This window comes from Mixophyes fleayi, chromosome 8 (genome assembly GCF_038048845.1).
Source record: "Mixophyes fleayi isolate aMixFle1 chromosome 8, aMixFle1.hap1, whole genome shotgun sequence".
NCBI lineage: Eukaryota > Metazoa > Chordata > Amphibia > Anura > Limnodynastidae > Mixophyes > Mixophyes fleayi.
In genome coordinates this window covers 91026962-91043414 of record NC_134409.1, presented here as the reverse complement: position 1 = coordinate 91043414, position 16453 = coordinate 91026962, and the positions used below count along the sequence as shown (strand labels likewise).

The 16453-nt window shown below is 37.3% G+C and overlaps 1 protein-coding gene across 1 annotated transcript in view; it reads left to right on the top strand.

The window, feature by feature from the left end:
* The window catches only part of GRIN2B (glutamate ionotropic receptor NMDA type subunit 2B), a 474891-nt gene extending 461062 nt beyond the window's left edge, over positions 1 to 13829 (top strand). The window contains exons 13-14 of the mRNA XM_075182877.1: positions 1773 to 2011; positions 9086 to 13829. Of these exons, the coding sequence (XP_075038978.1) occupies positions 1773 to 2011; positions 9086 to 10846 (2000 nt within the window). The 3' untranslated portion in view covers positions 10847 to 13829. The remainder of the gene's footprint in view (positions 1 to 1772; positions 2012 to 9085) is intronic.
* Positions 13830 to 16453: the final 2624 nt, after the last annotated feature.

Genomic DNA, 16453 nt, shown 5'->3' with positions numbered 1-16453 from the left:
CTTAACTTAAACTGAAATGTAATGACTAATTTACTTTAATAACAGAATTCAATAACTTTTTTTATACACTACGTTACATGTATAATGGAGTATATTGAATAAATAACTTTATTATCAATAACTATATTAAAGGAACTAGATAATTTCTTTATACACTACAATATATGTATAGCTTCTTCTATCGAAGTGACATTGCTGGCCATGGTCCTTGCAAGACGGACTGATATATGTGGCTGCAAATAACTATCACAGTTCCAGATAACCCAGTAGGTCACATGTTCCAGGTCACCCAGCTGGTTGCAAAATAACTGACACAGTTTCCAGACCACACAGCAGGTCACATGTTCCAGGTCACCCAGCAGGTGACAGTTCAGTTACTGTCAAAGTTTCCAGAGCAACAAGCAGGTGCACAGGTGTATTGCCAACTGTCACATTATCTAGAGGACAATGGTAATGGTTGTAAATGGCGGGCGAACGTTTTGCAAAATATTCCGAAACGATGCAACAAATTACAACGCCAGCATTTTTCTGCAAATCTACAGACCAAGACCTTTAGTTTGGTATATGATGCCCTGCTAAGATAACGGCATCATAGAAATAAGTCATATAAGTGGTACTTATGCTATTAGTATATAGATATGTAAATAAATCCCACAAAAGGTATAATTCTCTTTGTGTCTTTTCGTTATGTAGCTTTTTATAGTTTTCTGAAACATAATCTAAAACTTCTTCATTTTTTAAAGTGTGCTTGTGCTGGAATAATGCAAATACAATATAACTGTGCTAAGATGTATTTGCACCAATAATTGCTCCCAACATGCACTGCTAAATTTTACATACTGACAACCCAGAGATTTCCTTCTTCTTTTTTTTTTTAAAATATTTATTTTATTGAGGTATAAAATACAACATACACAATTGAATGCATTATAAAATACATACATATTTTCACAATCAGATTACAATCAAATGAGTAATCAACATCCCGTGCCTATTTTTTTTTAAATAAATGTTAATTATACTATTTAGAAAATTTGGCCTCGCCATGGGAATTTAAATAGCTTTGGTTATAATCTATTTCCAGTAAACAGTGACAAAGGTAAGCGCTCATCAAATATGCAGCTCCTATAGTAAAATTGACATTATGTAATGGAAGGGCCCAGTGGAAATAATAAAAAAGACAGACAACGGTAAAAATGTTTACAGCTCTTTGGAGATGAAGTAAATATAGTATAAACGGAACTTCACGAGGAGGTACAAAAAAAAAGACTGATCTTACCCTATAAATCCCTATTCATAGTGGCAATCCTCAGAATATAACGATACATGCCATCCAGTGGAACGATGAACGAAGAATCCGCTGTAGTAAAAAGTCTCTGGGCTAACTAGGTAGCTCGTGTAGTCGCGTCTGACACGCGGAAGTGACCATCACCTCGTGAAGTTCCGTTTATACTATATTTACTTAATCTCCAAAGAGCTGTAAACATTTTTATCGTTGTCTGTCTTTTTTTATTATTTCCACTGCGCCCTTCCATTACATATTATAATCTATTTCCCCCAAAGTGTATTTTTTATTTTACAATATAGGGTAAGCTAATTTGAATATTTAAATACTGGACATATGTAATTTACCATATTAATTGATGCATGTGATTTAGATACCACCTATTACACTATTTATATGGCAAACAGGTCAGTGTGACGTCAGTTGGTCTTAGATTGCTTAATTACTACCCAATAGGTAAATAACATAATTCCTACATTTTGTGTAGGGGAAATGGAAGAATTGGAAGCCCTCTGGTTAACTGGCATCTGTCACAATGAGAAGAATGAAGTCATGAGTAGCCAGCTGGATATTGATAACATGGCCGGAGTCTTCTACATGTTGGGTGCTGCCATGGCTCTAAGTCTCATCACATTCATAATGGAGCACCTCTTCTTCTGGCAGTTCCGACACTGCTTCATGGGAGTATGCTCTGGAAAGCCAGGCCTGGTGTTTTCTATCAGCAGGGTGAGTTCTGCAAGTCATAGCTGGTGGTATTCTTTACTGTCATAGCTCTTGTTTAACAATTTGTTCTTACAGATAGAGCATTAGTTATCTCATAATATCCCAATTGATTTCAACTTACCTATATTAATGTTAAGCAAATTGTCCCAGAGATAACTTGCAGCCTGAGAAATCAGTGTAAGTTAATTCGAACTATGTATCTAAGCTAGTTCTTTTATATTGGGAAAACTAATGTCCCATGTTCACTGCAAATTACGGGAGCATATTTATTGCTACCTGGTAACAAATGTCGTAACTGATGGTCTTTAATGTAAATTACTTTAGCAACATGCTTTTGTAGAGAGCCACACGGTAGCAAGTTTTCTTGCATAAACTGTTTATCTGAATATATTTTATTTAGAGTATATTTGTTTCAAGGTAATACTATATAATGTAAGATGGATACCGTTCTGTTTAGTGGCATTTTTCATTCCATCTGCACTGAAACATAATATAGCATACCATATTCTAAAATTAAACATTTTAGACAATAATGGGTGATCCTCTAAGCCACTCACTACTGAGGTTATATTCACCCCTGTCCTGAGTCGATTTTGGTACTTTTTTTGTGCTGTCATATTTCAAGATAAAAGAAAACAATAAATAATTGAAAGCGCTGATATGCAATATTAGCAACAAATATTTATTGTATTTAAAATACATTAAAATTGACCCAGACCCCAATTTGTACTGATGCCCTATTATGGATTAGTTAGCGATCACAAATGCAATAATAACAAATTGTCACTATATGTCCACAATCTGGAAATATTCAATATAATTATTCAAAGATTATCAATCATAAGGTGCACCAAATTGGTAATCCAATACAAATAATGTCCTTATAGATCCAAAAACTGATAATAGGTTCCTTCTGAACTTAGAGAGAGTATATTGAATCTTCTCATATATTCCTTGTACTGCCAAAACTTATATAACATGCATGTTAATAATGCAATGTTATGGAACTTGCTAATTCAGCTAGGAGAAAACACCAGAAATATTCACAGGCTTCCCAATCTTGATATCTTGATTTGAATAGAAATAGTCACATATACTTTAGGGGCCGTTCACCTGTGTATACAAAGTAAAACAAAATATATACATAAAACAGATCATGTTTAAAAGAAACAAAAAATATGCAGTGACCCTGAACATGACCTAGGGCAGGTACAATTAAGGTAGACAAAGGAGGAGGGACATTTGCCAGAAGGAAGAGAGGGTCCTGCTCCTTTATCACTGAGTCAACTGGCCGACATCACTGGTAATCACTGGATACCACAGTAAATATCTTTTCACACCAATGAATTCAGTTGCTTGGAATTTAAGAACACTAGCTGAAATGCTGGAAACCAGTTTGAATACCAGTGTTGGCCTTATCTGCATATAGCCATTGAGCACTACTTGTGTGTGATTGCCATGGATCTTTGTGACCACTTTGTCTTTCTATGTCCCAGGCACCAAAAACTAGATTAGCAGATTGTCAACACCACTGGCCAGTAAGACAAGTACCATGTGTGTGTGTGAGTGTGTACAGCACAGTGTTACACTGCATTAGTTTCACAACAGTGCACACAAACATTCCCTGCACGGAACTTCCAGAGTACGTTAATAATAAAAGTGCATTGTTTTAAATATGAACTGTAATAAATGCTAGTTTATACAATTTACAGAATAAAAACAGGTGCAGAGAATTCTGCACTTTACCAACATCGGAAAACACATATTTATGAATAATATAATAATATGGTAATATAATAATAAATCAATAAATTATAGATATTATAAGTATATACAATAAACTTTCAGAACAAATTATTAAACCTGTGATTGTCCCAACCAACAAATTAGGGATATATATATATCGCTCCGAGAACAGTGGCAGGTGGGGAGTTTGACTGGGGCGGTACACCTGTCAAACCGTAACGCAGGTGTCCTAAGGCAAGCTCAGGGAGGACAGAAACCTCCCGTGGTGCAGAAGGGTAAAAGCAAAACAAGTAAAATCTTCCAGTAGGCTAATGATGAATTGAAAAAAATGTGAAAGAAAGAATTAGTAATGTCTGAAAGTGAAAGGAACCCATCAAACACATTAGAGATGCCAGTCCATCGTAATGCTGCAAAGAGCTGTGTCATTAAATGTGCGCTCACTTCCAAAATAATGTATTTAAGTGGACTTTTGTCTTCTGACTACAAAACAGAGTTAAGAAATACAGCATTCAGGTATTCCTGTTGTGCCATATTTTATGTAATACATTTAATCATAGATGCATTCCAAAAGAGATTTTGCTAGACCCTGCTAAAGTATATTATGCTGCAGATTTTATTGTGATGAAATTTTAGTACAGTAAAAATCCTTTGCTGGCAAAATTTCTCATTGGCTGTAGGTTGTGCTGTAGTTGTGGGTAATATACTGTACAAAATTCAAACACCTCAGTACGTGGTTTTACCATAGATACTTATTTTAGTACATGAACTCTATTTTTTTTTTTAAGTTTAACCATCACCTTTAAGCAATGGACCTTCTTTACGAAACATAGTAGCTCAAATTGCTTTGGTTTTGCATTGGTATACATAGATGGTCATACTAGTATATATCAAGGTGCACGTCTGCTTTCCATTTATTGGAGACAACGCTGCAATCTAGGCGTCTACCTCGGTGAGCGGACAGGTGACAAAACTGAAGTGTTCCATGCAAAACTGTAAACATCACATTAAAAGTCCAGCCTACTACCAATTTAGAACCACCCATTGTAATAAATAAAATATTGCAATTTTTCTCCTAAAATATTGGTCGATTTAAATTAATCTTAAAAGAGTCAGCGGACATCGGGACTGTCTTTACTGCAATTGGCACTTTTCTTTGTTTAAAGCTTTATTTACATTTGGCAAAGTGTGACGAAAACATGCTTTAAGTTGCACTTGAAGGCACAAAATGTATAAAAGTATAGACCTGATCTCCACCAGCTCAGAGCCGGTGTAGAATTCAAGTGTTTTTGTGGAGAAAATGGTTTTGTGCACCGTTCTGCACATCAAGAAAAGTCCTTAAACAAGTGACTACACTCTATCTCTTTTCAGTATGCTTGCTTCACAAACTTAAATCTTGTTTTTGTACTTTACTAGTGCACTACCTTACACTTAGCATGGAATGGCATCAGTCTGCCCAATTCTTCCCATTGGGCTCTGCCGTAATCTTGCTTCACAAACCTTTCAATTAGGTGGAAATTTAAGCACACCTGCACAAATCACGGCACAACCTAAGAGGATTTTGTCCTGCGTCTCCACCGTTAAACATTTTATAAAGGTTTGTGGTCAGTCCTTTTGTGGGCTGGAACAATATCCTATACATGGCACTAAAAGCTAGATAAAACATTGTGGCATGGTGACTCATGCCTCAGTTATGTCGTTGGTTTATAGTATATTTATAGCCTGCATCTTATGAATACTGGTTTAGCAAATATAAATGGCTGCCTCCACTGTGTGAAACCAATAGGTGTACTCATGATATAATGCAAATAGCACAAATGAGACATACATATCTAATTAGTCTAATTTCCAGACTGATCAAGGCTTAAATATTTTTTTTTAAATGCATGCAATTTTCACTTTGTTATTCAATAAGTCTAATGCCAATTACTCACTGACTTTTAAGTGTTTTTTTTAACCATTCCAATGACCTCATATCCACTTGCCCCTTTGGTCAGAAGTGCGTTTGCATTCGCTGCAAGTGTACGCAAGGGGGACAATGGAGTGGTCAAGTGTAAGGTTGCCATCTCGTTTGACATGCAGTGTTACTGATGTTTCCCTCATAGAGGCTTTGAACTGAGCCCGCTTACAGCAGTAAAATCTTTCCCTTTTATTGCAGCTAAAATCTCTACAGTCAGGAAACACGTTCATCTGTTCCTCCAAACTACAGTTCGATAAGGCTATATTTAAAAAGTGCTTTAAATACTTAACAGTCTGTTTAGTACTGAACAGCGGTATTAACAATGTCAGATCCTAAAAGGAGTAGAACCAACTTAAGATGATATGTGCTTTGTAACATTGTGTATTATCTTGCTGGTAGTAGCCATTAAGATACGGGTAGATTGTGATCATAAAGAGAAGTACATGGTCAGCATACCTATATAGGCTGTGTCATTTAAACAAAGCTCAATTGTTATTAAGGGGCCTAACGTGTGCCAAGAACACATTCCCTACACCCTTACACCAGCACCACCAGCCTGCACTGTTGATACAAGGCAGGTTGAAGCTATGGATTCATGCTGTGTATGTCAACTTTTGACCCTACCATCTGCATGGCACAGCAGAAATTGAAATTGTTCAGACCAGACAACATTTTTACAATTTTAAACTGTTTGGTTTTGGTGAGTCTATGCCCACTGTAGCCTCAATTTCCTGTTCTTAGCTGACAGAAGTGGAATCCGGTGTTGTTTGACATGCCCTGTATTCAGAGATGTTCATTGAGTTACTGTTGCCTTCCGGTCAGCTTGAACCAATGTCACCATTCTCCTCTGACCTCTCTCCTTAACAAGGCGTTTTTACACACAGATCTGCACTCATTGGATGTCTCTTTAAACTCTAGAGACAGTTGCCTGTGAAAATCCCACAGTGCTTGACACCAACAATCATTTCACAGTTGAAGTCACTTAGATCACATTTCTTCCCCATTCTGATGCTTGGTCTGAACAACAACTGTATCTCTTGAATTGGTGGCAAGACATACCACCGTATATACCTTCACTCCGCAGTGCGTGTGTATGTATGTATATATACACACACTGTAATAATAACGTACAATATATATATTGTACATTACTATTAACCAAATAACATAGTGTCTAGTTAGTGATTTCAATTTCATTCATATTGCTTATCACACAGTTTGTTATATTCAATGTAAAAATGTAATGCAGCAGTGCGAAGATAGATTTTGCAGGATAGCAACAATATCATCTGAAATATTCAGCTTTTAAAAAGTAGAATTTTCAGAATGTTCCATTGTCAGTTGCATAAAATGAGAGACTCAGTATAAAGTTGAATGGCTTAATCTCTTTATAGGCGAAAGACTGAATTGCCAAGTGACATAATTGTTTGTTTGAAGTTTACTAAAATACAGTATATAATATATTTCAATATTCATTTCAATGCAGAATTTTCACCAGTTCCTAGATTATAGCTGCAGAGAGTTACCTTTTGTAATGTTGTGGCTATTTTAGTCAGTGTTCTTACTACAAACCACAATCCTGTAGTTTGTTCCATAAAAAAAAACAGTTATATGCACATAATTGATTTCATCAGCTAAAATCAGTTACCAAACTGTCACATGCATTTAGTTAGTAAAGAGCCAAGCTGTGCTGGCAACACTATCCAGAAATTACACAACTTGGCAAGCTCTGCTGGCATAGGCTGGTAAGGGCAACCCCTGCCAGTCTCCTCCCAGATCTATTCTTGTTACCAGGTGAAGAAGCGATGACTATTCAAACAAAGATTTAAAAAAACCTGTCAGATATGAAAAGGACCTGTCAAATGCGAAGCTTCCAGCTAATCAACATTAAAAAATAGTCAGTGTATCACTTTTTCCTCTCTTTAGGTTTATACTCATAGGGCCTCATTTAGAGTTGGATGCAAAGTCCATTTCAGGTGCATCCTGCACATTTCCACTGATGGGGCATGCGCAGTAATCAACAGTTCCCTGCAGTTCCATCTGCTTGTCAGACGCAAGTGTACACTACGACAGCGTGTGTCTCATTACAAGGGAAAGGGTGGAACACAGAGTTATGTAGGCGTGACCGTGAATAATTCAGATACTATGGGTATCTACCAGCAAAAACTACCCTAGTCGGATCAAGACGCAGGTGGAATACACATCAAACAAGACTAAATATGAGCGACAGGATTTAGGTGGCGCAAGCAGTTAGCTAGCTGCAGTAACTGGTTGCAGCTTGGCAGGGTGGGATGCAACTGGGGATGCATGCCACTCGTAATACCCTGCCAAGCTACAGCACACTCCCACTCCTACTTTTTCATATAAGTCTTAGACGCACATTGCGTCCGACTCTAAATGAAGCCCATAATATGTTTCTGGAGCATATTGTATCCACCAATGACTGGATAGCTAGTGGAAATTGTCCCAGGTTTAGTAGCTTTATAGTGTTTCAATACGTCTAGTTTATATTGTTCATGCCAGAAACAATTGCATTATTGTACCACATTTAGCTATAATAGCCCAAAATGTATTTTTCCCTCTAATGATTCCAGTGCATGTTTTAAACATTCTGCATAGAAAGTTGGCTTTAAAATGTGACTATTTCAGCGTAAACCTTGACTCTGTGAAACATTTGATAAATATACTAAATTTAAAAAATACATTGCAAAATACTGTTTAACAACAGTTTTTGTTATAGTTATAGATTAATTAAATAACTTTTAACCTAGGGATAAAAAATGTACAACATTTGTCTCCGAAATGTCCACAAATCTCAGTTCATTTTCCTCACACCTCTTTGGGGTGTGAGGAAATGTCTACCTTAATTGCCAGCAATGTGCGTGGCGCGATGTTCATGCACCTTATCACCGGCAATTGAATCTCTCCCTTAGGATGGGTACTCATTTTTATCTCTCAGCGTACCTATAGTTTACTACCAATAAAATGATGAATAGTGATCATGTTATTGTTTTAGTATTTTACAAGATCCTCAAGCAAAATGCTTAGGGGTATGTTCAGTTAAGCGAGAAGTGCCTCCGTAACGGCCCCGAAGGCACTTTGCGTTATCGCAACATAACAGTAACGCAATGTTGCAGTACCATAATAACAAAAAATATGTGCAGCCGCACATAGCCACAATGTCAGCGGCTAATTGAATATTCCCCTTAGTCTTTTGATCTGAGCATCAAGCAGGATCGGAATACAGTAATTCTAATCAGACAATATGACCATTCCCTATATATAAATCCACATGGAATGAAATATACTGTTAATAACCAAAATTATGTGATAATGATGCTGTGTCTTAAACTTATTTGTTTCTGCAATTTTAGGGTATTTACAGTTGTATTCATGGAGTACCAATAGAAGACAGACAGTCTGCCATGAACTCCCCATCAGCTACCATGAATAACACCCACTCCAATATACTTCGTCTCCTCCGCACTGCCAAGAACATGGCCAATCTTTCTGGAGTGAATGGTTCTCCGCAAAGTGCATTGGACTTTATACGACGAGAATCTTCAGTATATGATATCTCTGAGCATCGACGGAGCTTTACTCACTCTGACTGTAAATCCTTTCAACCAGAGGAGAACCTTTTCAGTGACTACATCTCCGAAGTGGAAAGGACCTTTGGTAACCTTCAACTCAAAGACAGCAATGTCTACCAAGATCATTTTCATCACCATAGACCACACAGTATAGGAAGTAATAGCTCTATTGATGGGTTGTATGACTGTGATAATGCTCCTTTCACAACACAGCCCAGATCATTATCCAAAAAACCTTTAGATATAGGTTTGCCATCTAAACACCCAACAACCCAAATAGGTGATCTGTATGGAAAATTTTCAATTAAAAGTGATCGTTATGGGGCACATGATGACTTAATTAGGTCTGATGTTTCTGATATATCCACACATACAGTCACCTATGGCAACATTGAAGGCAATGCAAAAAGGAGGAAACAATATAAAGATAGTCTAAAGAAACGTCCTGCATCCGCTAAATCCCGAAGAGAATTTGATGAGATAGAACTAGCCTATCGCAGGCGCCCAAGGTCTCCTGATCACAAGCGCTACTTCCGAGACAAGGAGGGTCTGCGAGATTTTTATCTGGATCAGTTCCGAACGAAGGAAAACAATCCTCATTGGGAACATGTAGATCTGACAGATATCTATAAAGAACGAGGGGAGGATTTTAAACATGAAAGTTCTTGTTCAAACAGGCAACATCAGAAGCATACTGGTGAGTTTGGGCAGAATGAACGTAAACATGGCACTGGAGGTAATGCTTGGGAGAAAAACATTGCTAATATGGAGTGGGAGGACAGAACTGCAGCAAACTTCTGTCGTAACTGTCCATCAAAGGTGCACAACTACGCAGGGCAGAACACCAATCGGCCAGCTTGTATTCGCTGCGAAGTCTGCAAGAAAGCAGGAAACCTTTATGACATTAGTGAGGATAATTCTCTTCAAGATTTGGATGCAAGACCAATTCCACCTGCCAACTCCAAATATCCACAGAGCCCTTCAAATGGTAAAGCTCAGAAGCGTAATCGAAGTAAACTTCATCGCCAGCATTCTTATGACACTTTTGTGGACCTTCAGAAAGAAGATGTCACCTTAGCTCCTCGCAGTGTCAGCTTAAAAGATAAGGAACGCTTTCTGGATGGAAGCCCATATGCCCACATGTTTGAAATGCCTAATGAGTCCTCTTTTGCCAGCAAGTCCCATGGGCCAAGCCACAATCCTAGTGGTTATATGCTCAGCCGTTCCCTTTACCCCGATCGAGTCACCCAAAACCCATTTATTCCTACATTTGGGGATGACCAATGTCTGCTGCATGGAAGCAAGCCCTATTATTTTAGGCAACCTGCTATTGGTGGCTTGAAGGGAAGGTCGGACTTCCGAGGGACTGGTAAATCACTCACTGCTCTACATGCGGGTGCCCCAGGATGTTTCCAAAAAGACATTTGTATAGGGAACCAGCCCAATGCCTGCGTTTCAAACAATAAGAACCCCAGATCTTTCAACAACTCTACCAATGGCCATGTGTATGAGAAGTTATCCAGCATTGAATCTGACGTCTGAGAGGGGGAGGTGGGCTGGGACCTAAATTCTCCCCTTCCCAATTCCCAAATGTTATTCTCTCACAGTGAAACAGGACAGAGGTGTTCCTGAATGCTGTTGGAGTAGGATGAGATGCAGCCTTTCTATTTCTTATCATCGTTCTTCTCTTCCTGGGCCATCTCGTATTTCTATTCATGTGGAATTCATATCCCAGCCTCAAGAAGCACCAAGTGACATCAGAAGAGGGGATGGGGTGGGTTCTTGTTTGTTCTCATTTCCTAGAGACTTGGGCTGAGCGCTGTAAGGGAGGGAGGTGAAAGAAATATGTACAGACGTTGAGTTTTCTTCCAAAACCATGAAAAGAAGAGCTGGGAGAAGACTTAGTTTCAGAAAGGCAAATCGCAAAGAGTAAAGAGAAGGTAGTACAGGGAAAGTTTCAGAATGAAAGTGGGCACTGCTTACATTATAGGAAGCTTCCATGAAACTCCCTGAGTATAGGGGTGCAGACTGGGCATCCCTTGTTGATGAGCCAATGATACCTACCATGTTTGTTGATAGGGTAACTGGGAACTGCCCGTTGTAAGTGATATTGTATGTTTGTGTTGAGTATGTCTGAAAAAACAGATATCTGGATCTGTATGGTTACATAAACCCTAAAGTGGGATACCTCCATTTGTCCATCCTCCTCAAACTCATGTTAACTTTTCATCCATTCTAACTTTGCTGGTACACAGAGTATTAATTCTGGTTCAGGTTTTTCCTGCTAACCATCAGAGTGATACACAGATTTGTTTTAGCCAACACATATAATATAGGTTGTAAATTCACAAAGGGAAAAAAAGCATATTCAACATTTGGTTTGATACCAAAAATATTTGATATGTTCTTTAAGAACCTAAAATGATTTGTGCTGATTGCTCAGGAACACTACAATAATAATTAAAGCTGTTGTCACTACTGCCCACAAACATTTCAATCCACAAGGAAGAATTATATTATATTAGTGAACTTTTACAGAGAATACAGCAATGTAAATTTAGAATAGTTTTTATAACTTTTTATATTTAGTTGGCTGTGCTAAGTTCTTGATTCCGTTCGACAGTTTATTATTTCAATACTTTCAGCCATAATAGATATAATTTAACTGACTGTTTTAAGAAATTACACATAAAAATAGACATATCAAGACAATAGGATACACACATCTGGATCCAAGGGCTTCCTAGCATGGCACTGTCTTCTCAGGAACAGATAGTACCAGACTGGGTAAAGAATTATGGTTGTCCTTCATAGTGAAGGAAGATTTTTTAGCAATCTTAAAATTAAACATTTCCCACAAACTTTCTCCATGTATACAGCATACATCAAAAGTTCTAGACATTATATACAAACTTCACAGCTTTCCTTAAAGGAATGCCATTCTCATAGAAACCCAGGCATCTAATGGCTACAACTATAAATGCACAAGCAGATCAATTGGAAATATTAAAATTTGACTCTTATATTTGTCACATCCACTGTTACTTTGAAGATACCAAACAATCATCAACATCTGCTTGCCATTGAGATATAACCTGACATTAAGGTAATGCCACTTAGTTTGCTGAGGGCTATTTCTCACATGTGCTGCATCTCAGCCTGTAATATAATGTCCGCAATACAGTATGTGTTCACTGTTTTTTGAATCAGATAGCAAATTAGAAGTTCATTGGATGGACAATGGAAAGATTGTTTTGGAAATAGTATGGTATGGTTGGTGTGGTGATTGAGGGCAGAATCCTAGCACAAGAGCTATGACCATAAGGGCATTAACCTTCATTTCTCCTAGCGACACATGGTTATAGCTGGAGATAATGGGAAGCGTCAACCTAGCCTCCAATTAGTACTTCCGTCACGTTAAATGTGAAGGGAGAGAAATCAGGGTGCCGCTTCAGTCATTAGAAACATGGGATGGAATCACACCGCCCACAGTTAATTTTGGTTTTTTTTGTAAATACGTGGTTGAATTTTTTTGTTTTCCAATAGACTTTTCTATGAATTTGTAGTGACACAGAGGGAGATGGCTGTGTGTCCTGCCCCCAAGATACCTAATTTTAAAGGTTTCAAGGCTCTGTATCCCTGTGCCATTCCCTGAGCTGTTGGATCATAGTTCTTTAAGATTCCTGGCTCTTTTTTTTTTTTTTCTTCATGTGCCAATTGACAGAGCTCGGTCCTGGAGGTGAGAAGCTCTTTTATGTGCCAATTCCTTGAGTCGTCCGATGCCAAACTCGAAATTCATGTGCCAAAATACTGAAGCCACCTTAGAAATGAGACGCTCATCGACATTTACCCTATTTTAATAGCCTACATATCTATGAAGCCATTCAACCAGAATGTGAAACTGGCATTATCTCCATGCCGATGTATGGTGGAGTCACTGACAGAACACAATTTAACTCCTTCTCTGCCTGATTGTTCTTCAGCTTGCTGTTTTGAAGGCGTTAATAGTGAGAACAAGTGTCATAATAAATCTTGAGCTCTAACACTTTGAGGCATGTGTAACAAGGTACGGTTTGGTGTTAGCGTACCAGGTTGAGATTCAAATATGAAAGGTTTCCGATCAGTTCATTAATACCTAGCTGGCCTGAATGTTGTTTTGGACATTATGTAAATTGTTCCAAGTCTATCAACTAAAATAACCATATCAAGTACTATTAAATGTGTATAACACAATTATTCAGTTATACTGTATACTGGTTACATTAGGTAATTGGCAGAAAAAAAAGGCTATAATCAGAGATTGGCATAGTTAGTAAGTAGTACCTTACACAGAAAAACCTCTCCAACTATGCTTGTAAATACTATATCCAGAATGTTTCCTCATCTAGCCACTTGCAATAACCCCTGTCTGCATTACCTATATAACTGGCTTATAATGTACTTGCAGGCTGCCTAACCTCTATGTATCTTTTTGTTTTTGCCTTAATTTGCAACCTAAGCTGGACACACCAGCACTTACATGTTGGTGGGGTTTTTTCAATGCCTGGTTAGCAGACCATTGTAGAGGATGGACTCCATCACTCCATGTAGACTATTAAACCCAAAGTTTAGACATAAATGCTTTTCATGTAGCCCAGTTACTGGACCCAATGTGTAAGCAAGTAGCTCAGTGCACCGTTGACCATTTAAGGATTATGCCGAATGCTACAATCTTAGACACCATAAACTATTTAGTTAAAATACTCAAATCCATTCACAGATAATAATAATAATAATAATAATAATAATAATAATAATAACTATAATGTTTCTTTATTATTTCTATGTTTGTTGTTTCTAATCCTCCCTTGAGGGATCCCAATATGTGTCTATAAAATAAGCATTAACATTAACATTATATAGCGCCATGTAATTCTGCTGTGCTTTACAAACCTGCTTATAAATGATTTCTTACTGTCCTACTTAGTAATTGCACACATTGAACCACCTAAAAATTTAAACAAGTACAAACATTTTTCTTAGTTTTTGGTACTTTAGGACCCCATGGCACAGTCAGACTTGTGTTATATATTCCTTTGTGGTGCTGTAGGAGTTACTATACACAACACTCATTCCTTATTAGTCCCAAATGCTTGAGAGAATTATTCTAAAATGCAGCCTTGCTTTACTTATTGTTGCAGAGGTTAACGGCTTCTGTGTACAATCTGGCAGTAATTACACATTCATTGCATGTATCTATAAGTAATCATGTATTCATGGGATAATTGCAGCTGCTACAGTGTAATTGCAGTGTCAGTCTGAGCACTTGCAATGATGTCATCTGTGTTAGCTTATAACACAGCTATATGGTCTGTTCAATACCTATGCCACTTTTGCTTAGAGTAAAAATCATAAAAAATATGATAGTAAAAATGGATTTTTGTGCTTCTACTTGCACTGAAAAACTTTATTGGTCTATGGAAACCAATGATTGGTGGGGAAATAAAAACCACACCAGCTAGCATAAGTCATGTCCATAGTATGATAATATTATGCTCCTGTTTCTTACTTATATTTACCAATGACAATAACCAGGGCTGACAAAAAATGATTTTTTTTGTTTATATGATTTTTTTCCCCTTTATTCATTAATTACCTAGTTCAGCTCCAGTTACTTCAAAACATTAAGAGTGGAAGATTATTACATTGTGGAGATGGGTCTTATGTTCCTAAATATAGCCACCTGCCAAACTTTATGTTGCATATATTAAATATGTCCAATAAGATACAAACAATTTATTAAATTTACTGGCACAGCATATATTTTGGTCCTTTAAAAAGGTACCACAAGCTAATGAACACCTACATGTAAAAACTATGCTATGACTTGAAAGTAGTAAGAATAATATAAAGATTTTTATCAATGAAGACATTTGTAGTACACCGCAGTAAACCCATATTAATCAATGTGTTGGCTGACAACATAAATGTACAATTTATTATCCTCATCCTCTAAGATATTGATATTTGCTGTGCTTTTTAATTAAAACGAGTAGTTTTCTAGTGAAGGGAAAATACGTGACAAGGTCATGCGTTGTTCTGCAAGCCTGGATTAAGGCCTAGGCAACACGGACAGCTTTTAGTTGTGCAAACTCAACATATCATAACATTTGTTTCCTTTGTGCTCTGTTACACAAGTTCAACAATTTCATTTATGTGTGCAATGCTGCAATTTAATGAATCTCTTAAAATCACACAAACTCTCATTAAATAGCACTGTGTTTCCTTAGGCGATTAATTGTATAAATTTTAATTACAAAGACTGAAAATTGCCCATGTAACCTACAGACTATTACTTCTTGTCTATATAATGTTTTCTATCAAGGCAGATAATTGTGCACAAATGTACATGTTTATCAAGTTGCAGCTTCTCGTGAATATAATTTTTTTACATTTTCAGTAACACATCCACTCGCCACTCATGCTTACTACAATGAGAATCACAGAGGTTGAATAGTGTAGGTATTAGAATGTCATCAGCTATTCATGGTGGATAACCAAGACAGTAGAGGACCCAATGCATGGCTGTCAGTAGTAAAATACCATTTATATGCCCATCCACAGTAATATGCCACTAACATGTCCAATAATATTAATATGCCGATAAATTGTGCTCATTATTAGTAAAATGTAACAACGCCATCCAGTAATAAAATGCCACTAGTACTCCCATCAACAGTAATATCCACTACCAAGGCTTTTAGTAATAACTTACAATTGCACATGCATCCAAGATTCCATTGGGCACTATGCCCAGTACAATTTAAAATTCCCCACATTTAAATCTTAATCATACTCATGTGTCTCCTTCAACTCTTCAAACTTTAAACTGTCCCAGACATTGCCTAGTGTAAAATTGATACATTATCTCTATTCATTAGAAATGATTATCTTCCCAGTAGCAGTAATTTTGAATCAGCTGTGTCACAATAAAAGACAACAGCTGAGGTGCACAGTGCAAATTTGCAGTTCATAGTGCATGCTTATGCACTTTTCTATGCCATGTGTACATTTGCTCAAGCTTGCCTGTGAGCCCATTGTTTACACATCCCACGTGCTCTAGGTTCAAAGTCAGGGCCTGAGTAAGGGTTCTGGCCGACCTAGGCTAAT